The sequence below is a fragment of the Typopeltis vanoorti genome, chromosome 5, assembly GCF_054136105.1.
Source record: "Typopeltis vanoorti isolate ZY-2024b chromosome 5, IOZ_Tvanoo_1.0, whole genome shotgun sequence".
Classification (NCBI taxonomy): Eukaryota; Metazoa; Arthropoda; class Arachnida; order Uropygi; family Thelyphonidae; genus Typopeltis; species Typopeltis vanoorti.
In genome coordinates this window covers 97,661,336-97,687,971 of record NC_143553.1, presented here as the reverse complement: position 1 = coordinate 97,687,971, position 26,636 = coordinate 97,661,336, and the positions used below count along the sequence as shown (strand labels likewise).

Sequence of the window (26,636 nt, the reverse complement as noted above, 5' to 3'; positions counted from 1 at the left end):
TTGCTCTTATGTATATATTAATATTATTATTAGTTTGAACATTTTAATTAAAAGCAAGAGTATTTGATTGTGTGTGTGTGTGTGTGTGTGTGTGTGTGTGTGTGTGTGTGTGTGTGTGTGTGTGTGTGTGTGTGTGTGTGTGTGTGTAAAAACAGAAGGATGCAGTATGATAACAGAAATCTCACAGCTTCAAGTACATAACAAAATCGGTATTGGTGAGATTGCTGATTATTTGGAAAGCTTAAGAATCTTTCTCGGCTATAGCCAAGTTAGCCGGTCTTGGGCGTGGACAGCAGGGTTTTTTCCCCCAGTTTATCTGGGATTTTTCATCCCACAAGCAGGCAAACTGGCCCCGTGAACACACAGGCTACAGTCATAGGATATAGTACTTAATCCCTCATCAGGAGGGCGCAACCGGTCCTGGGAGAGGTAGTTGATGAGTGGGGAGAACCCCACATGAATAAATAAAATCTGGAACGCTAAGAAAGGAGATGAAACAGAAGGGGGGGATGCAGATGAAAAGAGGAAAGTGCAAAAGAACCTAAAAAAAAGGTGAATAAGGATATGGTGATATATGATGAATTCTGTGTTTAAGGATGTGTTTTTTAGGTTATGGAAACCAGTAGAAAAAATGGAAGATATTGTATTAGTTTGAACAAACAACTTGAAAGGAGATCAATATGATATGAAAGAAGATGTGAAAAAGTTTTTGAATGACATAAAAAAAAGAATAGCAAGATAGTAAATATCATGAACCTGTTGCAAGGTGTTACATTACATGAGAGCCGAAGTGAACTCAGATTGTTATTGATCCAATGTATCACCTGTGCAGAAGAAAAGATGTGCAATATAGTGATGTATACAGTGTTTTTGATAGTAAAAAGGATATGTACATGCAGGGTAGATTACACTTAAATCAGTTTGTTATTAGGTGTGTGTGTGGAAATGGCTGGTTCATTGAAAGAATGAATGTAATGGAAATGCGGTATGACAGGGTGGTTGCATCAGAACTTGAACACATTCTCATAGGTGAGAGAAAGAGAGTGAAAGATACAGAGGATGGTAGGACTAGTTTATTGCTAGACAAGCAGAGTAATGATTGTAGCAATAGAGATAGGGAATTTTTTTATTTTTAGCTCAGGTACTTATTTGAATCAGTCAGGTTTTAAGAATTACATGAATGTATATATGGTGGTTGGTTATCATGTACGTTATCTGATCCAGAAGCATGGTAAAATATAAAGCTACTGGTAAATTATACAGAACTAAAAATTATTGACATCAGTAAGACCTAGATAACAGGAGACGCTGTCATATTCTGTTTCTTACTACCAGTGCTGTTTTTGGGTGTACCAGCACCTTTATTAACAGTGTCACATGACATGGAGATGTGGTATTGTTTTATTCAACTTTTCCTGCTAGCAAAGAATGCATACTGGGACCTATTCTTTTACACAAAAGCACAAGATAAGAATAGAATGTGATTGGTATACTGTAGTCACGAAGGACAAGCAGGAGAGAAAGGGTAGTGGAGTATTACTAATGATTTCACAGGAAGTAAGTAGAGATCCCAAATAGTGATGATAGTTTGGTGTGAGATAAAGGTTAACAGGATCAAATACGTAGTTGTATGTAGCTACAAGGCAGGATCATCTGAAGAGGACTATGAACTTCATAGAAAGATAAACCTTATGAATAAGTAGGCTATGGGTGATTTCAACTATGGGAATGTAGACTGGAAGCAGGAGAAAACATGTGAGACAGGGAAAAACAGAATTTATAGTTACTGAGGGTGAACTACCTTAAGCAATTTGTATTGAAGGAACTCATGAGGAAAAGAATGTTCCATCTAGTAATCGTATCTGGATATGTAAACGAGATAGCCGTTATTTTTCCAGTTGAAGAGATAATCATGCAATTGTAACATGGAAAGTGGCATATCATGTGAAGAGCATTGAATAACAAAGAATATATGAGGGTGGTCTGAAAAGTTCTCAGCCTAACAATGAAAAAACAAATTTATAATTTAAAAATTACTTTTATTTTTCACTATAATCTCCCTTAAGACTAATACATTTATTCCAGCGATGCTCCAGCGCCATTATCCTGTCTCTGTAGTGGTTCTCAGTAAGATCTGCAAAATACCTCTCTACAGCTGTAATCATCTCATGATTCGAAGAAAAACTCTGACCAGCGAGGAAGATTTTTAGTTTTGGGAAGAGATAGAAGTCAGAGGGAGCCAAATCTGGGGAATAAGGTGGATGTTCCAACAATTCATAGTGCAGATCCCTTAATTTTCCCATTCCAAAAACACCTTTGTGAGCAGGCGCATTGTCCTGATGAAAGATAATTTTTTTCTTCTGCAAACCGGGAGGACTTTTCTCACGAATTTTTTCGTCTAGTCTGGTTAAAAAGATCGGAATAATATTCCGCAGTTATTGTTTTACCCTTTTCAAGATAATTAATAAACAAAATGCCTTTATCATCCCAAAATACCGATGCCATGGCCTTTCCTCCTGATGGAACCGACTTTGTCTTCTTTGGTGCGAACAACTGGCTTCGGTCCACTGTGTTGACTGCTGTTTGGATTCTGGTGTGTAATGGTGAATCCAAGTCTCATCCATAGTAATAAATTGATGCACAAAATCAGTTTTATTATTGTTAAAACGCTCCAAGCACTGTTCAGAGATTTTCATGTGAGTGCGTTTTTGATCTGATGTCAGCAAGTGCGGCACCCATCATGCACGAAGTTTTTTCATTTGCAATTCTACATGCAAAATATATCCTACACATTCTTTTTAAATGCCTAGTCTCAGCAATTTCACGCACTTTGACTCGCCGGTCATCCAATACCATATTGTGCTCTTGATCAATGATTTCTGGTGTTACACTTTTTGGACACCCTTCATGTGGATCCGAAGTGGATAAAATGGTTGAGTGACTGAGTGACCACTTTACAAGCACATAGGTTAAAACAGTAACCACACTGGGAAATATATGCTTGCAAAGTCGTCACTCATTAACTCAACCATTTTATCCACTTCTGTCTCCTCGTTACCATCATCACTCATTAAAGTTAATTTTCCATAGTCATTCTTCCTCTTACGTGCCACATCACAAAAGAACTCTTTGGGATTTCCTTTGGCCTGCTCGGCTGTATTCTTCTCATAATCTGATTTTACTTTCCTTGCAATGCTAGTCACCTGTCTGGTCTGACTCTTGTACTGTTCATGAGTTTGTTGGTCACCTTTCTCTTTATATACCCTCCACAGCATTTTCTTCTTCTGCAGCTTGTGCTTAATGATATTACTCATCTATCTAACTCTGTAAGGATAAAAAAATCAGAACTCCCTGGTGGACACAGGAAGTTAAAGAGGCAGTGAAGGAAAAGAAGAAAGTATACCAAAAGTTCCTGTCAAATAAGTCAGCTTGTGCTCTTAGAGAATATAGAGACAAATGCAAGAATGCTAAACACTGTGTAAAACTAGCTAAACAAAAGTCATGGGAGGACTTTGGCAAGAATATAGAAAATAAATATCAAGAGGGTGGCAAAATATTCTGGAGGTTGTTGAAGAAGCTTAAGAATGGAGGAAAGAGTGCTGCAAAAGAAATTAGAGATGATAAAGGTGACATGAAAATGGGAGAAAAAGATATCCTTGAAGTATGGAGTAATTACTTTGAAAAACTGCTAAATGAAACAAGCATTGATGACAGCACAGTGGTAAAAAACACTGACCAGGCATGCAGTCAGGAATACATATCCATACTTGCAGTAGAAAAAGCCATCAAAGGCTTGAAATGTGGAAAGGCAGCAGGAGTAGATGATATTCGACCAGAAATGCTGAAGTATGGTGGTATAAGAGTCTTACAGTGGCTGCACTGCATAGTTCAGAAAGCCTGGACAGAGGGACGAATTCCTGATGATTGGAGTAGAGCTTTCATAGTACCCATATATAAAAAGGGAAATAAAACTGAATGTGAGAATTACAGAGGTATTTCCCCACTGAGTGTTCCTGGCAAGATCTATGCAAGTATACTTGAGAAACGGTTGAGAAGAATTGTGGAAGAAAAGCTTGGTGAAGAACAAGCTGGATTCAGGCCAAATAGAGGCTGTCAGGATCAGATCTTCATTTTACGACAAATAGTGGAGAAAGCATGGGAATATAACAAAGATCTGTATTTAAGTTTTGTCGATCTGGAAAAGGCATATGACAAGGTGCCAAGAGAGAAGCTATTCAATACGCTGCAGTTATGTGGTGTCAATGGGGCATTATATCAAGCAATACTTAGTCTTTATTTGAGTTGTAAGTCAGCAGTTAGAATTGAAGGAAGTACAGGAAGATGGTTTAATGTTAAATCTGGTGTGAGACAAGGATGTACATTATCCCCTCTGTTATTCATTATCTATATGGATCACATTATGAAGGAAAGTGGTATTAAACATGATATCAAAATTGGAGATGTTAATGTCAGCTCTTTGCTTTATGCGGATGATGTTATACTTCTAAATAAATGTGCTACAAGTCTGCAAGATTCTCTGACTAAATTGAATAGCTGTTGTAATAGATATGGTATGAAGGTCATCAATAAAAAGACAAAGACAATGAAAATAGGCAGAATCATTGAAAATGTCAACTGTGTTGTGAATGGAGAACCTGTGGTACCTAAATTGCTGAAATGTAAAACATTTCAGCTATTTAGGTACAATTTTTACTGAAGATGGTAAATTAAATATAGAAATAGACAACAGAATCAGCAAAGCTGGTGTGGTGGGAAGTCAATTGAATAAATTCATATGGAATAAGAGAGAAATTAGTCAGAACACTAAATTAGCTGTATACAAGACAGTGTTCAAACCAGTTTTAACTTATGGATCTGAGAGCTGCGTCAGAAGTAAAAACACTTGACCAAAGACTAGAGACCACAGATATGAGAGTCCTGAGAAAGATTATAGGCATGAACAGATGGCATCAATGGCAATATCATATTAAAAACGAGGATATTAGGAAAGAACTTGACATTGTTAGCATCCAGGAATGCATTAGCAGAGCTAATCTCAGGTGGTATGGTGACTTAAACAGAATGGGCAAGGAAAGATTAGCAAAACAAGTGTTCTCTACCAGATTGGCAGCAAAACGACCCAGAGGAAGACCAAGATATAGGTGGATTGATACAGTGCAAAGTACCTTCGACGATAGAAATATAAGATCTGATAAGGTTGGAGTCTTGACAAGTAACAGACTAATTTGGAGGAAAATTGTAGATAGGAAATTAATAATGATGATGATTTTTTTCATGTGGTACTATCATATCCTGTACACCCCTTGAGGGTACATGGCAGGAATTTGATGATGATGATCTAACTCCTATCCGATTAACTCTCCTTACCTTAGGTATACAATTTAATACTGCTTCCTCTAGATGAGCCTTAACTATATCCCACTACTAAGATCTTACCCCGCAGTGTTTTTTGCTATGGTACAAATTTAAGCTTCTTCCTAATCATGTCATAATCACCTGCCTTGTAGTTCCACAAATATCCCTTCTGAAATATTCCTCATGATTTACAATTTCCCATGTCAAGACCGCATTTCCCATGTCAAGACCGCACTTTCACCAATTGGTGGCAATGTTCTCACCTTGGTTATGTATCGCTCCTCTGATCCTATGACCAGGTACTCCAATACTCTCCTGCCCTTCCAGTCTATATCTCCATAGTTGAAGTCCCGCATAATAATCACTCTACCTGTACTCATTGTACTAATTTGAAGATGCATGTCTTGCAGATCATCGGTGGAACTTCCTGGTTTATATCAACAACCAACTATATTTTGTCTTACAGGTCCTAATCTCACACCAGACTGCTTCAAATGAACATCCACCCTCCTGCCTGTCTCTTATTCTTTCTGGTTGCAATTCATCTGTTATCATCAGCAGTACTCCTCTCCCATTCTATCTTCTCTATCTTCCCTGAAAATACTAAACCCCTTCACATTCAGTCCTTTTAACTACATCATCTCCTGTTCGCCAAGTCTCACTAATACCTATAGCTTTTGGTGAGGTTGCACTAATCAATGCCAAAAACTCCTTCCTCTTGTTCCTGATACTTTTGGCATTAGTATATAGAAATGATAACATCCCTTTATTCCTCCACCCACTTTTACTTTCTGAATTGACTCCCTATAGTTTAGATGGGATATCAGCTGGGAATCATGCAAGAATGTGCAAGGAAACTGGTAATGCCTCTGACTAGGCACTATAATTTACGTCTCAGGTCTAGTAGTTTTAAGGGAGTGGAAAGAGGGCAAAATAATTTCTTTGCATAAGGGAGGTTCTAAGACTGCAGTAGCAAATTATAGACTAATCAGCATCTCAGTTGTGGTGGTAAATGTACTGGAAGAATTGGTCAAAAAGAGAATTCAATAATGGATAGATAAAAATATGTTACTGTATGATGGCCAGCATGACTTTGTGAAGGCGATCAGATTTATTAATTTACTAAATTTTTATAATACAGTAACACGAGTCGGATAAAGGAAATGGCTTCCGGGTGATTCTTCCAGGACGTCCTCTGCCTACTAAGTATGATGCCAACAGCACAGCATGGATGACCAGCAGCATCTTCGCATCTACTATGCATATTCTGGATGCTAAAATAGGGACAAATCACTGCAAAATACTACTACTGCTAGACAAATGTCCTGCACACACTAAAGATCTGCAGCTCAGAAACATTAGATTAGTGTTCTTTCCTCCTAATTGTACAAGTGAGCTTCAGCCATTAGATCTGGGCATCATCCATGCATTTAAATGGAAATATAGAAAAATGCTTGTTGAAAAAGCTGTGTTTATGCATGATAATGGTATCAGCCCAAAACAAATGACCATATCAATCCTTGATGCCATGCATTATGTGGCCAAAGAATGGTTGCATATTACCCATGAAACCATATCCAACTGTTTCCGGAAGGCAGGAGTTACGTTTGCAAAACAGGAGGAACAACTACAGGAGGAAGAAGATATGTCAGTACCCAACAACTGGTATGTGATGGATGAGTCTTTCTCATTTCAAGACTATGTTGATGCTGGTATGGTCACATCAATGGTGCCAAGTGTAGAGGACATCAACCACCTTGGTGAAGAAGAGGAAGAAGTGGTTGAAGAAGACTGTGATCAAGAACCTACTGTCTCTACTGGTAAAGAAGCAATGGAAGCTATCTCTGTTTTGAGGCAGTATATTGCAAGTGCATCAGGAGACGATAGGGCATTTAATGCCTTATACACTGTGGAGAGGCAGGTGGAACTTATAAAAGTGCAGAAAAAGAAGAAAAAACAATCAACTAAAGATTTTTTTTAAAGAGATAAATGTAAGTAATTGTAAATTCATTTATTTTCAGTTATTAAATTTTGTAATCTAGTATGTAGACTCGCATACTAGCAGTAAGTCATCTTTTTTCCTTTTTTAATGATTTTTTTACATTTCCTGCTATTTACACTTTCCTGCTATTACACTTTTTTTTCATCAGTCCCCTAAAAAGTGTAAAAAAAGGGGTTTTACTATATATATATATATATATAAACAAGAGTTTCTGGTAAGCACTTCTCAAAAATATTTTGTTATTAGCATACAATCTGAAAAATTCAAATTAGGACAGTAAAACAGTGTTTTTCTGTCTACATGGCCAAACTGGAATTGACTTTCGTGAAGAATTTCTTCATTTGGTTCCAGGGACTCAACAAATGCTGTTCATGGTATGGGAAGTACAGTCAGGTATGTTGGATTCTAATTACATGAAGTATTGTTATTACAGTAATCTGGACAATAAAACAAAAGACAAACAAAGATTAACAACAGCAGAAATGAAGTTTATGAGAAAAACTGCAAAGTATACCCTATTTGATCACAAAAGAAACAAAGATATTATGAAAGAATTAAACCAAGAACCAGTAATAGAAAAAAAATAAAAATAAAATAAAATAAAATAAAATATAAACATAAATGGATGGAACACGTTCAAAGAATGAAAACAGAAAGATTACCAAAACAAACCTAAAGTACAAGCCATTAGGAAAAAGAAAACCAGGACGTCCTCTTAAACGATTCAACGATGACTTCTAAGGCCGGAACTGGCCACGCTAGGCCTAAATCCTTGATACGCATGATGATGATGATTGTTATTATTATTATGGTCAATTCCAAGGAGTCGTTAGCCTTCGAGGGAGGCCCTAAATATCATGTCAAGAACTATCCAACATTTGTGCAATATCCATCATATTTTGCTTTGAACTCATTCACGGTTGTACCACAAGATACTCTGGCAATCTATTCCACTCCTTCACTACTCTCCAAGCAAAAAAAAAAAAAAAAAAACTAGTTCTAACACTTGTGCTAACCACACTGTTACTCAGTTTCCATGAATGGCTCCTAATTCTCCCACCAGCACACCACTCGGAAAAATTTCCTCTGAATTAATCTTGTAAAAACTCCTCAATAATTTGTATGTCTCAATCCTATCACCCCTTTTCTGTCTCTCAACCAATTTCTGTAACCCACAAATCTTCAATCTGTTCTCATAAGGTTCATTCCATAGACATGCTAGCATCTTGGTCACTTGCTTCTTGATCCTCTCCACCTCATCATCACCACCAGGGCTTCTTGGTGATGATGAGGTGGAGAGACCTTTGCCCAATAGTCAAGATTGGGTCCTATCAAGGCTCAATAACCTGCTTGTTTCTGCTCGTCAAAGTATTCTTCAGTAACTAGGTGTTCTGATGAGCTACTTTAGCCACTTTTACTAAACTTTAACTCTCTGTCCACTAACACTCCCAAGTCTCTGGCTTCGTCAATTTCTTGGAGTACGGTTCCACCAATGTGGTATACAGCTGGTAATCTTTCATCGCAAAATGCATAACTTTACACTTTGCCTTACACTGTGACATTCATTCTATTTTGTCCAGACTGCCAATCTATCCAGTCATCCTGCAAAATTTTGACATAATCTTATTAACTATTGCTCTACCCAACTTTGCATCATCTGCAAATAACTGAAAAGTTCCTCTCAAGTCCTTGCCTATATCATTAATGAACAAATTAAACAGTAACAGTTCAAGAACAAGCCTTCCTTTGCACTCTACTCCTGAATAAACTACTCTCTGATATTCTCTCCAACTATCCTCCTATTCATCTCCATGTGCTGAAGTTTACTGATTAGAATTCCATGTTGTATCCTGGCAAAGGCCTTTTGCAAATTCCAGCAGTATCACTGCAAACCCATTACCTTTATTCAACTCAGCTGTCACTGTATTATGAAACATGAGCAATTTACTGAGTCATGACCTACCTTTCACAAAACCATGCTGCCCCTATACAGTATTTCATTTCCATCTCTCTTTCTGTATTTTGCTCTTGACCAACTTCTCCAATACTTTGACGATATTTTCTGATATGCTTATCAGTCAGTAATTTGCTTCATCATTCTTGCAGCCTCCTTTATACAATAAGTATTATATTATATGCAGTAAGTATTATATTCTTTATTTCTAAACTCAACTGAATTAAATTGGTGACCACGTGGCCAGAAGAAACAACCAAAAAACTAATATCGCATTATATCCCCACTCCCGAATTTATGGCCTGCCGAAAATACACAAAACAAACACACCACTACGACCTATAGTTGAAGGGATCGACAGCCCAAATTATCACTTACTCAAGGAATTGGTAGGTCATTTCCCCCCTCCTACATAAAAAATACACACTTTATAAACAAAATTAAAAACATCACACTCAATGATGATTTATTAATCAGCTTTGACATAACTTTTCTTTTCAACAATGTCCCAATCAGTGATACTATTATTCTCTTCAGAGCATATTTTCACCCGACATCACAGCCCTCTTTGCCCACATACTCTGCTCTGGGTATTTCATTTGGCAAAACAATTTTTACCTACAAAAAAGAAGGTACAGCCATGAGTTCACCACTTTCACCTGCCCCCCAATAGCTAACTTTTGGAAGACTTCGAGCAACGAGCTCTAGATTCAGCCAGCCTAAAGTCTGGCTCAGATATGTCGATATTTTTGGCATTTTTTTCCCACGGCCGCAAAACATTAAATACATTCCTAAGCCACCTGAACAAACAACACAAATGTATCCAATTCACCATCGAAATTGAAAACAGCAACCTCTTCCTTTTCAAGAGACACTTGTCACACTTCTCCCCTCAGGCTGTCTCTCCTTCACAGTCTACTGCAAACCTACACACACACACACACACACGGGGCCAATATAAAAATTCATACCACCATCCAACACAAAAACTAGGAGTCATAATCACCCACAATTTGCTCTAATGAACAAGCTCTGAACCAAGAATTCAAAATCATTAACCGAACATTTTTAAAAAATGGCTACAAACGGTTCACAAGATCCTCCATAAAAATGCTACTAAAAACAAAAAAGATTACAAGAATGTCATACCCATACCTTATATTAGAGGCATTTTGGAAAAAATAGACAGAACATTATTTCACTTAAGGGGATATTAAATTCCACATTGTTTTAAAACCGAATAAGAAACTCAGAGATTGGAATCAGAGTTTCATGCCGAATATAGTAACATAGTTTACTATATTCGGCATGAAACTCTCTGATTCCAATCTCTGAGTTTCTTATTCGGTTTTAAAACAATGTGGGATTTAATATCCCCTTAATTGAAATAGTGTTTATATCGCCAAAATGAAGCCTGTTGGCTCTTTATATTTAAACAGAACATTATTTAAATACAACATTAAGACTACCTCAAACCCCTGACAAAATTAAAAAATTTATTTAGCTCTTCCAAAGATCCTCTTCCATACTTGGCCCATCCAGGGGGTTTACAAAATCCAATAAACCTGCAACTTACCTTCCATAGGGGAAACAAGACGTACTATCCCAATCAGAAAAGACGAACACAAATGACACGTTAAATACCTCCACTATGGTAAAACGGGCCTATCAGATCAAACATGCACAGAATCGACTGGAAAGGCACCAAGTCCCTACACTGCAACAAAACCTGGTTTGAGAGAAAATTCAAAGAAGCTTGTGAAATGCTAAAACATTATCCGAACCTGAACAAAAATGACATATTAATCATTGCAAGAATATGGAGGATCCATCTGCATCCCTTATAACAACCAGAACAAGCCCAGAAGAAAATCTCAATGTGAGAGGAGTAGTTCCGTTTTTAATTTATTTGTATTTTCATTTTTTATTTTATCTATTTTTTCCCACAAGAGGTCAGGCTGGGTTAGAGGATTAACAAGCATTTAGATTCATTTTACTTTTGTATAGTGCAGTGTCATGTAGTTTGTATCTTATACATATGTATTTTTTCCTGATAATGACCTCAATACAGAGGTTGAAACATTGAATGTTACTTTCCTAATGTTAAGTAAAGTAATTATTCTATCGTGTAGTGTCTCTCCATAAATTCTTCACTCTGAATGCTGACCACCGTATAACCTTAAAAGAAAGAAATACAAATCAGAAGACAAAATAGTAAAGACTAACAAAGGTGACAGTCATTATGTAGTTATAAAAGAAACTGATGTTCTAATTGTATGTTGTATATGCTGGCCTGGTTGGCCGGTTAGCGTATCTGCTGTCTAGCCAAAAGGATGTGGTTTTGAATCCTGCCATTGGCATGGATGTTTGTGATTGTCTGTGGAAAATACTAGTGGTGGTGGCAGGTGGTAGATGGTGTAGTTGCGGTTAGTTGTATTTGGTGGATTGAGTGGCGGAGACAGAGAGATGTAGAGTAGGGGTCCTCCCTATATGAAACTTTGGACTTCCTGGAGATGTCACGTAATAATAATAATATTCACAACATTGTGCATATATACACATTCATGTAAACATGTTTGGCTAATGAATGGTAGGATGTATTCAGACAAGTTGATACTTGGATTAATATTTAGGTGTTTAGGATCTAATGCTATTTCCAAAAGAGATTTTTCATAGTTTATCTCTAATGGGATAAATGTTATGAGATAAATTTCGAGATAAAAAATGTTACGGGATACATTTCAATTTATCCCATAACACTTGTGAAACGTCTTTTGTGTCAGCTGAAGAGAGCACATGTAATGACTAATGACAGAGCTGAGGCTTCACTCCTATGATATTCAACATCTCAGACATGTTCTTCAGTATGTTGTTCAATTGACTTTTCTGTCTCTTCATAGTAGGACGGCAATCGCATCATAGCCAATAAATACCCAGATATTGAAGTGGGCTGGGTCGAGGTTTTTATGAATCAGAGTAGTGATGTCAGAAAATATATGAGCTGGACTAATATTTAAGACTGTATGGTTTCTTTTTCAAAAAGGGCAGAGTAACTCCAGAGAATGATCAAGATATAGCAGGATTGATGCATTAGAAGTGCTTTAGAAGTTTGAAAAAATATGAGATCTGTTCAAATTCAAGACTTCACAAATAATACTGTTCATTTGTCAGAACCACGTAACTAATTTTGAGATAAAAATTATTTATTCAATGATTTTCTATTAGTTTCGTATACTTTTTTGTACACTTCAAGAGATTTTGTTAAATATAAGTTAAATGACAATATTCATTTATTCAGATGATATATTCATCAACTGGTTGGGTTGTTTCATCGAACCAAACCAGATGATGAATTTATCATCTGCATAACTTAGTCACACTTGAGGTTTCTGATGACAGTCTTTTCGAGCTTTCTTTTCAGATGACTCCTAAAAGAAAATTGCCTAGAAACAAAGTGGGTAAGCCATAGCAAAATGCTCATTTTCTTGAAACTGTAGCATATGTGAAATTTCTTCTCTTGGGAGACATTTGTAAACAGATTCATGACATCTAAAAAATAGTTCTTTATTTAAAAAAAACAAAAACAACTAAGATACTAGTGATAAAACCATTGAACCTTATAGCAAGCCTAGATGGCATAAATCTCATTTGATTAAGCACAAATCTCCACTAATAAAACATTACAAAAAAAGGGGAGATGGATCTGCAGGTTTTTTAAGCAGTGCCATATGAAGGCAACACAGAGAGCTATGGTCTTTTAAATCTCTCTTGTCAATTTCAAAACTTTTTAAGTTTTCCAATAAAGCTCTGATATAATGATGGATTTATAATATCCTATTTCGTTCTATAATTTCACCACTAAACCTAATATTTTCGTTCAATTTATTTTTGCTCATTTAGTTTTCACTTATTATAGTGTTTTTCAGACTTGTTAAGAATAGGAATATTTTCATTAATGAGAAATTAAATATATCTTTACAAACTTAATGATTATAAATATTTCTGTGTTGTAATCTCCTTTTTTTCTCCTTTATGAATCTCAAAGCTCTATAGTTATTTTGAAGATGAAAATTATATATACTTAGTCCTAGAATTGTGTCAGAGTGGTGAACTGTATGGATATCTAAAGATCAGGGGTATGCCCTTCAGCGAAAAAGAAGGTTTGTTTATTTTTTTATGATTACACATTTTTGTAGTTGCATTATAATAAGCAGTTATTTAGTTCCTGGAAAGCTTATTTATTATTAAATTTGAAATGTTGTGACTTAAGTAGGCTACTATTGGATTTTGTGTGTATTATTGCTTGCTTCTGTGTAGTTTAAGTTTAGTGAGACAGGTTGATATAAGCATGGTATCTCATTTTAGATAAAGAGTACTATTTATTAAAACACAAATTGCAACAAAGCATAGAACCACTCTGCACAGTGAATGAAAAAAATGAAATTGTTTCTTTTTTATAACAAACTCCTAGGGAACAGGAATAGTTTGTTATAGTGAATTTCTATTTGAATAGAATATTGTGTATAGATAACTTTGGTTGGGACTTTCCAGTAGTGAGTGAGTTTGCGATAATATATATGCTCTAGTGAGAATTGATCATATAGGTTTTAAAATGATTAAGGGGGTGCTTAAGGATCAAAGCTGTATAACTGAGAGGAGACCTCCACATAGCCTTTAAAGGAATGCGGAGAACCGACCAGGGCTTCTGACCTAATGTCCAATCCTCACCTTCTCGTGGTGCACCCTGTTGGGTATCTACTTTGATACTGAACGAACGAGGATGGGCTGGCAATTTGGGATTTAGCCGACCAAATTGTATTCTTATTGGTTAAATCAAAATAAAAAATGATGGTACAACATGACAAAATTTCATGCCGGCTGGGGCGTCGCCCGGTTAAACAAGGCCCCCGTTGTTTTCGCCAGGGAACCAGGGCGAACATCGAAAAGTCAGCTACTGGAACAAATCTGAAAACAAACCCCAACTCAACATCACCAGAGTTAAAGATCGGTACTATCAACGAAAGAAGCCTGAATGGCAAAGAAATGGAGCTAGCTGAGGAATTAGATAAGTACCAGATCGACATAATAGGGGTGACTGAATCAAAAAAGACCAAAACTGGTGAGATCTTTCTGAGCAATAAATACAAAATGTTATATTCAGGCAATGACAATCAAGGAAAAGAAGGAGTAGCCATAGTATTCAACACAAAATACGAGGCTAATCTTCTTGAATGGCAGTCAGTCTCAAGTAGAGTAATGTGGGCAAATATGAGAATGGGGAACTGGACAATGAGACTTATTTGTGCCTATGGTCCCACAGAAGGTTCTACTAAGGTAGAAGTGGAGGAATTTTTTGAGGCTTTAGAAAAAGCAACTGACACAATGAAAAAGGAAAAGTTGGTCCTTGTTGGGGATCTAAATAGTAGAGTAGGAAATGATTGTGAGACATACAAAAATATTTTGGGAAAATTTGGAGAAAAGAGCAAAGCTAATAATAATGGCAAATATCTGTTCGATTTCGGTTCAGGACATGGACTGGTTATTACTAACACCATGTTCCAACATAAAAATGTGCACAAATTCACATGGAGAGAAGAGGCTAGGAATAAGAAAAGTCTCATTGACTATGTTATTGTTGATAGTGATGTTTTCTCCCTGGTGCAGGACACCAGAGTGTACAGAGGATTTGAAATTGGAAGTGATCATTATTTAGTCTTGAGCTGGATAAAATTGAATTTCATATTGAAAAGAATAACATGTAAGAAAGTTTTAAAGCGAATAAAAGTTGAGCAGCTCTCAGATGTGAACTGTAGACTAAAATACAGAAATATTATTGAAAAAAAAATGAAAGAGTTTGAGAACAGGAATCAAACCTTAGAGATTCAGTGGCAAATTCAGTGAAGGAAACATTGATTGATTCTGCCAGAGAGGCATGTGGTGAGGTTGTGTGCAAGGATAAAAAAATTAGAACTCCCTGGTGGACACAGGAAGTTAAAGAGGCAGTGAAGGAAAAGAAGAAAGCATATCAAAAGTTCCTGTCAAATAAGTCAGCTTTTACTCTTACAGAATACAGAGACAAATGTAAGAAAGCCAAACAGTGTGTAAAACTAGCTAAACAAAAGTCATGGGAGGACTTTGGCAAGAATATAAAAAATAAATATCAAGAAGGTGGCAAAATATTCTGGAGGTTATTGAAGAAGCTTAGGAATGGAGGAAAGAGTGCTGTAAAAGGAATTAGAGATGATAAAGGTGAAATGAAAACAGGAGAAAAAGATATCCTTGAAGTATGGAGTAATTACTTTGAAAAACTGCTAAATGAAACAAGTAGTGATGACAGCACAGTGATAAAAAACACTGACCAGGCATGCAGTCAGGAATACATATCCATACGTGAAATAGAAAAAGCCATCAAAGGCTTGAAATGTGGAAAGGCAGCAGGAGTAGATGATATTCGACCAGAAATGCTGAAGTATGGTGGTATAAGAGTCTTACAGTGACTGCACTGCATAGTTCAGAAAGCCTGGACAGAGGGACGAATTCCCGATGATTGGAGTAGAGCTCTCATAGTACCCATATATAAAAAGGGAAATAAAACTGAATGTGAAAATTACAGAGGTATTTCCCTACTGAGTGTTCCTGGCAAGATCTATGCAAGTATACTTGAGAAACGGTTGAGAAGAATTGTGGAAGAAAAGCTTGGTGAAGAACAAGCTGGATTCAGGCCAAATAGAGGCTGTCAGGATCAGATCTTCACTTTACGACAAATAGTCGAGAAAGCATGGGAATATAACAAAGATCTGTATTTAAGTTTTGTCGATTTGGAAAAGGCATATGACAAGGTGCCAAGAGAGAAGCTATTCAATACGCTGCAGTTATATGGTGTCAATGGGGCATTATATCAAGCAATACTTAGCCTTTATTTGAGTTGTAAATCAGCAGTTAGAATTGAAGGAAGGACAGGAAGATGGTTTAATGTTAAATCTGGTGTGAGACAAGGATGTACATTATCCCCTCTGTTATTCATTATCTATATGGATCACATTATGAAGGAATGTGGTATTAAACCTGATATCAAAATTGGAGATGTTAATGTCAGCTCTTTGCTTTATGCGGATGATGTTATACTTCTAAATAAATCCGCTACAAGTCTGCAAGATTCTCTGACTAAATTGAATAGCTGTTGTAATAGATATGGTATGAAGGTCAGCAATAAAAAGACAAAGACAATGAAAATAGGCAGAATCATTGAAAATGTCAACTGTGTTGTGAATGGAGAACCTGTGGAACAAGTAAAACATTTCAGCTACTTAGGCACAATTTTTACTGAAGATGGTAAACTAAATATAGAAATAGACAACAGAATCAGCAAAGCTGGTATCGTGGGAAGTCAATTGAATAAATTCATATGGAATAAGAAAGAAATTAGTCGGAACACTAAATTAGCTGTATACAAGACTGTGTTCAAACCAGTTTTAACTTATGGATCTGAGAGCTGGGTCAGAAGTAAAACACTTGACCAAAGACTAGAGACCACAGATATGAGAGTCCTGAGAATGATTAGAGGCATGAACAGATGGCATCAATGGCAATATCATATTAAAAATGAGGATATTAGGAAAGAACTTGACATTGTCAGCATCCAGGAATGCGTTAGCAGAGCTAATCTCAGATGGTATGGTCACTTAAATATATTGGGAGAGGAAAGATTAGCAAAACAAGTGTTCTCTGCCAGGTTGGCAGGAAAACGACCCAGAGGAAGACCAAGATATAGGTGGATTGATACTGTACAAAGTGCCTTAGACGATAGAAATATAAGATCTGATAATGTTGGAGTCTTGACAAGTAACAGACTGATTTGGAGGAAAATTGTAGATAGGAAGTTAGTAATGATGTAATTTTTTCATGTAATACTGTCATATCCTGTACACCCCTTGAGGGTACATGACAGGAATTTGATGATGATGATGATGAAAACTGATTTTCACTTTTATAGCACTAACTCATAGAATAGCTAATAATTCATTATAGACTTCCAGGTATTTTTATACTTATAGGAAAGATGAGGGGGGGAGGGCAACAGGGTGGAACCCCCTCGGGTTTTCAAAATTCGAGTCATCAGAATTTAAGGAGAACCGGCCTACCAGTTCAGAACTCAGGGAGGGGGTGCTGTAGGTGGCCCCCATTTTAAATAATTATAATTATTTAAAAAAATAATATTTTTTAAAAATTATTATAATTGAATAATTAAATAATTATTATTTAATAATTAAATAACTAAATAATTAAATTTAAATAATTAAAAAAATAAATAACTCGGAAATTTAACCTTAGCTACTTTGTAGGTGGTGCTTTGTGAATATAACAGTTATTGTTTAATTAGCCTTATACCTGTACTGATGATGCCTGTGATACTCAGGTGAAAATTCTACGAATAAAGAATAATTTACGTGAGTTTATTCCGTTATTATAATAGTTAGTAAGGAAACCTAAACTATCCACAGAATATCAGATTGCCAGACCACTGAATGCTCTGGCAATGCATTCCACTCATTCAACACTCTGAGTGCAAAATCTAGTCCTCACATCCTTGTGAGGACTAGATATTGATTAATTATCAAAATTATATTAATTTTCAACATTAGCAATATGCCCTCTAATTCCTACTCAATTTTCAGAGATGACCTCTTGTTTGTCCCCCCCACCCCCCACCCCAGCCAAGCCAGGTGTTCAAATATTTCTTTTGCATCAACCATGTAAATCCTTCATCATCATCTAATTCCTGACATGTACCCTCAAGGGGGGGGTGTACAAGATATGATAGTACTACATGAAAAATTTGCATTATTACTAACTTCCTATCTACAAGTCTTCATAAATATCAATCTGTTACCTGTCAAGATTTCAACATTATCAGATCTTATATTTCTATCTTCTAAAGCACTTTTTACTGTATCAATCCACCTATAATCTAGGCTTTTTCCTGCCAACCTGGCAAAGAACACTTGTTTTGCTAATCTTTCCTCTCCCATTCTCCCAAGTGACCATACCACCTGAGATTAGCTCTACTAACTCACTCCTAGATGCTGACAATGTCAAGTTCTTTTCTAATATCCTCTTTTTTAATATGATATTGCCATTGATGCCATCTGTTCATGCCCCTAATCTTTCTCAGGACTCTCATATCTGTGGTCTCCAATATTTGGTCAAGTGTTTTACTTCTAGCCCAGCTCTCAGATCCATAAGTTAAAATTGGTTTGAACACTGTCTTGTTTACAGCTAATTTAGTGTTTTGACTAATTTCTCTCTTATTCCATATAAATTTATTCAGTTGACTTCCTACCATACCAGCTTTTTGATTCTGTTGTCTATCTATTTCCATATTTAATTTCCCATCTTCATGAAAAATCATGTCCAAGTAGCTGAAATGTTTTACTTGTTCAATAAGTTCTCCATTCACAATGCAGTTGATATTTTCAATGCTTCTGCCTATTTTCATTGTCTTTCTTGTTATTGCTGACCTTGATACTGTATCTATTACAACAGTTATTCAATTTAGTCAGGGAATCTTGCAGACTTGTAGTGGACTTATTTAGAAGTATAACATCATCCACATTAAGCAAAGAGCTGACATTAACATGTCCAATTTTGATATCTGGTTTAATACCACTTTCCTTCATAATGTGATCCATATAGATAATGAATAAGAGAGGGGGGGATAATGTACATCCTTGTCTGACACCAGATTTAACATTAAACCATCTTCTTGTATTTACTTTAATTCTAACTGCTGACTTACAACTCAAATAAAGACTAAGTATTGCTTAATATAATGCCCCATTGACATCATACAACTGCAGCGTTTCGAATAGCTTCTCTCTTGGCCCCTTGTCATATGCTTTTTTCAAGATCTACAAAACTTAAATACAGATCTTTGTTATATTCCCATGACTTCTCCACTATTTGACATAAAGTGAAAATCTGATCCTGACAGCCTCTATTTGGCCTGAATCCATCTTGTTCTTCACCGAGCTCCTCTTCCACAATCCTTCTGAACCGTTTCTCAAGTATACTGACATCTTACCAGGAACACTCGACTGAATGTTCCTGGTAAAATTATAGAGAACACTCTGTAATTCTCACATTCAGTTTTATTTCCCTTTTTATATAATGGTACTATGAGAGCTCTACTGCAATCAGATGGAATTTGTCCCTCTGTCCAGGCCTTCTGAACTATGCAGCGCAGCCACTGTAAGACTTTTATACCTCCATACTTGAGCATTTCTGGTCGAATATCATCTACTCCAGCTGCCTTTCCACATTTCAGGCTTTTGATGGCTTTTTCTACTTCAAGTATGGATATGTATTCCTGATTGCATGCTTGGTCAGTGTTTTTTTTTACCACTTTTTTTTTTGTCACTGATTGTTTCTTTTAGCAATTTTTAGAAGTAATTACTTCATAGATCGAGGGTATCTTTTTCTCCAGTTTTCATGTCACCTTTATTATCTCTAATTCCTTTTACAGCACTCTTTCCTCCATTTCTGAACTTCAACAACCTCCAGAATATCTTGCCACCTTCTTGATATTTATTTTCTATGTTCTTACCAAAGTCTTCCTATGACTCGTTTAGCTACTTTTACACAGTGTTTTTAGCTTTCTTACATTTGTCTCTGTATTCTCTAAGAGCACCAGCTGACTTATTTGCCAGGAACTTTTGATAAGCTTTCTTCTTTTCCTTCACTGCCTCTTTAACTTCCTGTGTCCAACATGGAGTTCTAATTTTTCTATCCTTGCAGACAACTTCACCACATGCCTCTCTGACTGAATCAGTCAATGTTTTCTTCAGGATTTGCTACTGAATTTCCAAGGTTTGGTTCCTGTTCTCAAACTCTTTTATTTTTTATTATGCCATTATTATTAGCTTTGCTCTTTTCTCCAAAATTTCCCAAAATATTTTTGTATGTCTCACAATCATTTCCTACTCTACTATTTAGATCCCCAACAAGGACTAACTTTTCCTTTTTCATTGTGTCAGTTGCTTTTTCTAAAGCCTCAAAAAATTCCTCCACTTCTACCTTAGTAGAACCTTCTGTGGGACCATAGGCACAAATAAGTCTCATTGTCCAGTTTCCCATTCTCATATTTGCCCACATTACTCTACTTGAGACTGACTGCCATTCAAGATTAGCCTCATATTTTGTGTTGTATACTATGGCTACTCCTTCTTTTCCTTGATTGTCATTGGCTGAATATAACATTTTGTATTTATTGCTCAGAAAGATCTCACCAGTTTGTCTTTTTTGTTTCAGTCACCCCTATTATGTCGATCTGGTACTTATCTGATTCCTCAGCTAGCTCCATTTCTTTGCCATTCAGGCTTCTTATATTGATGTTGAGTTGGAGTGTGTAAATTGTTATTAAACTTCTTTTGTTTTTAATTCTTTATTACTAATCGTTTTATGTTTCATGTACTTGTACTGCAAATGTACAATAACAATATATCTATCTATATAAAAATATGAGATAATGTGCCTTGTGAAATGTGTATGTAAGATGTTAAAAATATAATATTTGCATTTGATTTTTGCAATATTTGCTGTGTATGTTTTGCATTGAATATAAATATAATAAATATTATAATATATGTATATTAAGATTTTTTTTCGGGGGAGGGCGTGAAATATTTTAATTTTTCCAAAGGGGGCCTTGACATCCAGAAGTTTGGGAAGCACTGGCATATAACTACTACAGGCTATCAGGCAGTTTGGTGACAAACAGAAACCTTATATTGATCATAATTGTTTTACAAGAAAATTCAAGGAAGCTTTGCAAATGCTAAGGATCCCCCATACACAAAAAATCAAGGCTTAATCCTACACCAAGTTTGGTTGTGCTTTCATTAAAATTCTAACTGCCACAAACTTAGGATATGACATATGCAATGCTACAGAAAACAACAGCAACAACTAGCATTGTACCAATACATATACAGTAATTAAATTAATACTTTTATTCTGTTACTTATTCATATATATATACACCAATTGTAAGGTTCTTAAAACATCTAATATATGTAATAATTGTTTCTAGTCTCTCTCTCTCTTTTTTTTTGTACAACTTTTGCTAATCTGACAATGTAAGCCTGATGACTTATGAAACTTGTAGGGTTATATATGTTTAATTTTATTCACCTCCTTATCTATCTAAAAACATGTGATCTCAATACTGCTAAACCACAGAAACTTACATATTCATCTAGTATGCAAGACTGTTCAAATCAGTCAAAACATTCAACCGGCATCATACTGCTGGTTGAATGTTTTGGCTAATTTCTTTATACTTTAAAAAAAAAAAAAAAAAAAAAAAAAGCTGCTAACAGGGAACTAAGCATCATAGATATGAGTCTTAAAAAAAATTAGGGGAGTAAACAGAATTAGTGGTAGAAATATAATACAAATTGAAGATATTAAGAAGAAATTAGATTTGTTAGCATTCAAGAATGTGAACGAATGTGTTATTAGTTAAATATAATGGCAGAGGAAAGGTTAGCAAAATAAGTGTTTGATGCTAAGATGGCAGGAAAAAAAAAAAAAAAAAAACTAAATCACAACAAAAACTAGAGGAAGACTAACAGCTAAGTGAACTGATGCACCTAGTGGTGCCCTAGAAAGCAAACATCGAAAACTTAAATTCATATTGCACATGGTAGTGGCAGGTGTGGGTATGCACCTGTGTGATGTTGCACTGGTGCATGCCCACAATGAGTAAGAAAATCAAAAATCCTGCCAGTTGTGAGATACACTCAGTTTTGTAAAAAAATAACAAATGATTATAAAAATAAGTGAAATACAAACCATGGAAAAGCATTTATTTCTGCATATAATCCCCTTCAACATTTGTATTGTTCCAGTGCTTTATCAATCCTTCAAAACCAGCAGCACAGAATTCTTTTGTTGTCTCAGCCAACTCCACACCTCAATTTTAGACCTCCTGATCACCAGTAAAATGTTTATCACCAAGGTGCTGTTTCAGTAGCCCACACAGGTAAAAATCTCTTGGAGCAAGGTTGGTGATGTAAGGTGGATGTTGAAGGAGTTTCAGCTGAAGTTCTTGAATTCTCTCCATGGTTCCTATAACTGTATGAGTTCTCACATTACCATGCAGGAGTAATACTCCTCTTGTCAGTAGGCCTTGACATTTTTGGCAAATTGCATTCTGATTCAAATTTGGCAAATTGCTTCAATAAAATTTTACAGTATGATGTGGCATTCACATTTGCACCATGCCTTTGAAAACAGGCCAGCAGTACTTCCTGAGAATCCTAAAAGACCAGAAGCCTAAGGTTTCCTGCTGATTGTGTAACCTTGAACTTCTTGCCTGGTGGTATACTGGGATATTTCCATTTCATTGAAGCATTCTTTGATTCTTCTTGGTAGTGACAAACTCACAATTTTTCTCCACAACAATCCTGTTTAACATGTCTTCTTCATCTGCATAGCAGAAGAGATGTTGCAATGCCAGACCCATTCAGATTGTTTTGTGCTTAGGACTTGGTTCTCTGAGCACTCACTGTGCACACAGACTTAGCCTGGATGAGAACAGCCTATTGCCTCGTTATGCTGTCTAGAGAGTGCAATCTTGGATCAACTGGTCTATCCATTTCACAGTGACTTCTTTTGTAATATCAACGGGATGATCAGATTGGTCTTCTCTGTGAAAATTTCTGGACCTAGTTGTGAACTGCTGCACATTACAAGCACTTCTCATCATAAACTGGACACACATTTTTATGAATGTCCTTTGCAGAAAGTCCTTTTTCCAACAAGAAACTCTCAACAGTAGTTTGATAGTTATACACTTCTCAACAACAGTTGCCTTTTTAGACTACTGTAAAGAGCAACATGCATCACATTTACTGCATGTGCTATCATCCTAGACTGCACTGCTACCTATGATGCATACTGAAAACCATTCATTTCCAATTCATTTGTTCTTTTGTTTGTAATTTGGTTACCATTATTCATACTGTATAATTTAGTTTGCATTATTACTGACTGTGTTTTTTTTTTTTTTTCTCTCCCCAAATGAATCTTTGTCCAGTTTCAAGTACTCTTGAATATTATGCTTCAATCTTCTAACATCCACCGACATCTTTTTTGTGCCATCCCATTTCTTTTGCTAATCTCTTCTCTTTTATTCTCTAACTGCACCCCTCTTAGATTATCTCTGCTCACACATTCTTGAATGCTGATTTGAGTTACTTTTTAATGTCTCCATTTTTAAATTTTGATTGTCATCTGTTCTAATTTTCTTTAGAACTTCCATGTCTGTGGGTAGTAGTTAATGTTCTATTTTATTTCTAATCCAATGCTTGGATCCAAATTTAAAACTTGAACACTATCTTTAGTATTTTTAGCTAATTTCTCTCTTATTCCATATAAATTGATTCAGCAAGCTCTTCACAATACCAGCATTGCTTATTCTGCTATCTATTTCCATGTTTAATTTGTCATTTTTAAAATTGTGACTAAGTAGATGAAATTCTTTACTTATTCTATAAGCTTTATTCTGTAATATGCAGTTTTTAGATGCATGGATTGAATTTCATGTATAAAAGGACTAGTATATGATTGATGAATTGGATTACATTTGAATGGATTTGGAATTCATATCTGAAAGTTTTGTTCAGTGAAAGAAAAGGAATAAAATAATATAATAAAAAAAGTGTAAAAATCATTAAAAGTAGATCTCTTAACAGGATTGGGGGGGGGAGAAGATGCACATTATGTGCAGGTACCCTTCAGATGAGAGTGTGGCAATGAGAAAGATCAAATGACACTGAATGTAGTTTCTCATGTCTCAAATCTGAATGTAACAGTCATTAAAAGATGCAAGGACACCTGTCTTATTACAGTATTGTAATTCATGTATTCTAATTTTAGAAGTATCAAGAATAAGGGTAAGGAGTTTTCTGCATTAGTTGGCTTCACTTGATCAGAATTATAAGCATTAGTGAGAGGAGAATATATTGTTTGCTGGTATAGAATACAAGGAATATTGTCTTTTCAGGAAAAATAATGAGAACAGGACAGGGAATGGGAAAATAATTGCAACCAAAGTAGAAGTTTAAGGAAAGGCAGGATTGGTGAGGGTTTGGCATTTGAGATTGTCATCTGATAAAGCTAACATGATAAAATATATAGTCAGTTGCTGCTGTAAGACATGGGTTACAAAGGAAGATGTCGTCATGCACTGATAGTTTAGCTGTATGAGCACAATTTAAATAATTATTATGGTAGAATTCAGTAATGGGGATATATTAGAAGAGATAATGAGATTGGAAGGAGAAAAGATCATGTAGGAGGTGGGTTTGGAATTTATGGAAGTGTCAAGAGATAATTACATACATCATCACATCAGCCATTTTCTGTCCACTGCTAGATGGACTCCCCAAAAGTCCTTCATTCAATCCTATCTTGCGTCTGGGAGATTGCTAAATGTGGAATTTTCATTTATATGCAATGACAGACTGGAGATTATAACAATCCTGGGAGACGGCTGGAGTATCTGTGGCTAAAGAAACTGTAATGGAAGGATGCTCATGCCATATTACTGCTTCTTGATCATCTCCATGCACTGGAGCCGTTCATGGAAATGGTGTTTGAAGAAAGCATTATCAGACTTTCATACCCAGGGTTAATAGGATTATTTTGTAGTTATTACTTGGAATTACTGCCAAAGCAGCTAAGGCTAAGAGCCTGCCCCAGGAAGATAAATCAGTCATTCTGTAGTGAAGATGCTGACTATCTAAACTACAGTCACTCTGCATTTACAAACCATACCATTGACCCAGATCATTTGATTTTGTGTGTGTGCAGGTGGATGGGAGGGGGGAATAAACCACTCTGTAAAATCTGGGAGACTGTAATTATAAGTTAAATCATCAGCTTGATGATCAGCGTTCTCATTGTAATATAGATCATTAGAACAGAAGTATTACATCATTTTAAATTCAGTCTGCTTGCTTTCCTGCAGTTGTGCCTTTGAAAATTCCTTAGTAAATTAATATAGGGTGGGCCATTGGTGTTCCATTATCCCTAGATGTTCCATCTGTTTTTTTACTTGAAGCAAAAACTTTAGCGATAGTCACAAGTATACATACCAGGTGCTTAAATAAGAAGAGATATGGTAGACATTATGCAAATAATAATGGTTAGTGTGGACCTCCTGTAATGAATCTTCAGACTTTATAGAAATGCCCATATAATACTGAAGATACAGTTGGTGTTTTCCATTTTCTTTGTTTGTCTTTTATTACTGTTTTTCAAATCTATTAAAGCGATTATTAGTTAACATTCATCAAAATTTTACTACATGTTTTTTATTGCTGCTATTGAATTCAGTATTTTTCTTGCTCCATTGTGAATGCTTGTTGTTATTCTAAAGTAGTTGTAAATTAGTAATGTTTTCTTTATTACACATTAGAAATGTTTGTCATGTGATAGTATCAGTAAATATTTGCAACTTAGATTATGCGCACACAGAGAACAAAATAATGAGATAAAATATGTAAAATATATGGAGAAAATCTATTATAGATGTTTAGATGTTGATGTTTAGCGGAGAAAATACACATCTGGAGATAATTAATTTAATTATCTAGCTAGTAAACTATTATTTCTCCAAGGAATTTTCATGGGCACAAAGAAATACGCTAAACATGTGCATGCAGGTACACAAGCAGGATGGCAAACATAGATTAATTGTAAAAAGCAGGCTCATATAGCCTTTACTGGAACCCTCTAGGGGTGCTGTGATGGAAGCTTGCTGATAGTCTCAAAAACTTTGGTTAATAATAAATCCCAGATTTTTGGTAATGTGATGCAGCTAAATTTGCTTAGATATGGAGAAGTTGTAGTGCTGTAGCAGATTCCCAAAATAGTCTCTCTGATTTAAATCTGATTGTGTATCAGAGGAAAGTCTCCCCCCCCCCTCATTGGATCTGGTATGTAGAACACAGGAACTCTGTCCATTACAGCTGTTCTGAGGAGGTAGACCATGCCATTGATATAGATCACTGGATCCAATAGCAAAAACCTTCCTCTTATTACACTAAATATGTGCATGCAGGATTAGAGAGAGACTATTTCTGTAATCTGCTGCAGCACTATAACATTCTTCAAATCTTAGCAAATTTGGCTGCATCACGTTACCAAAAATCTGGGAAACCATCATTTCGAGGCTTTCAGCAAGATTCTATCAATGTACCAAGTTAGATTGTAGGAGCCAGCTTTTTGCACTGTCTG

General features: G+C 35.8%; 1 protein-coding gene across 1 annotated transcript in view; it reads left to right on the top strand.

Moving 5' to 3' along the window:
* Window positions 1–26,636, top strand: part of SAK (polo like kinase SAK) — a 319,822-nt gene that overhangs the window by 38,757 nt on the left and 254,429 nt on the right. The window contains exon 4 of the mRNA XM_090392629.1: window positions 13,378–13,492. Coding sequence (XP_090248755.1) covers window positions 13,378–13,492 — 115 coding nt within the window. The remainder of the gene's footprint in view (window positions 1–13,377; window positions 13,493–26,636) is intronic.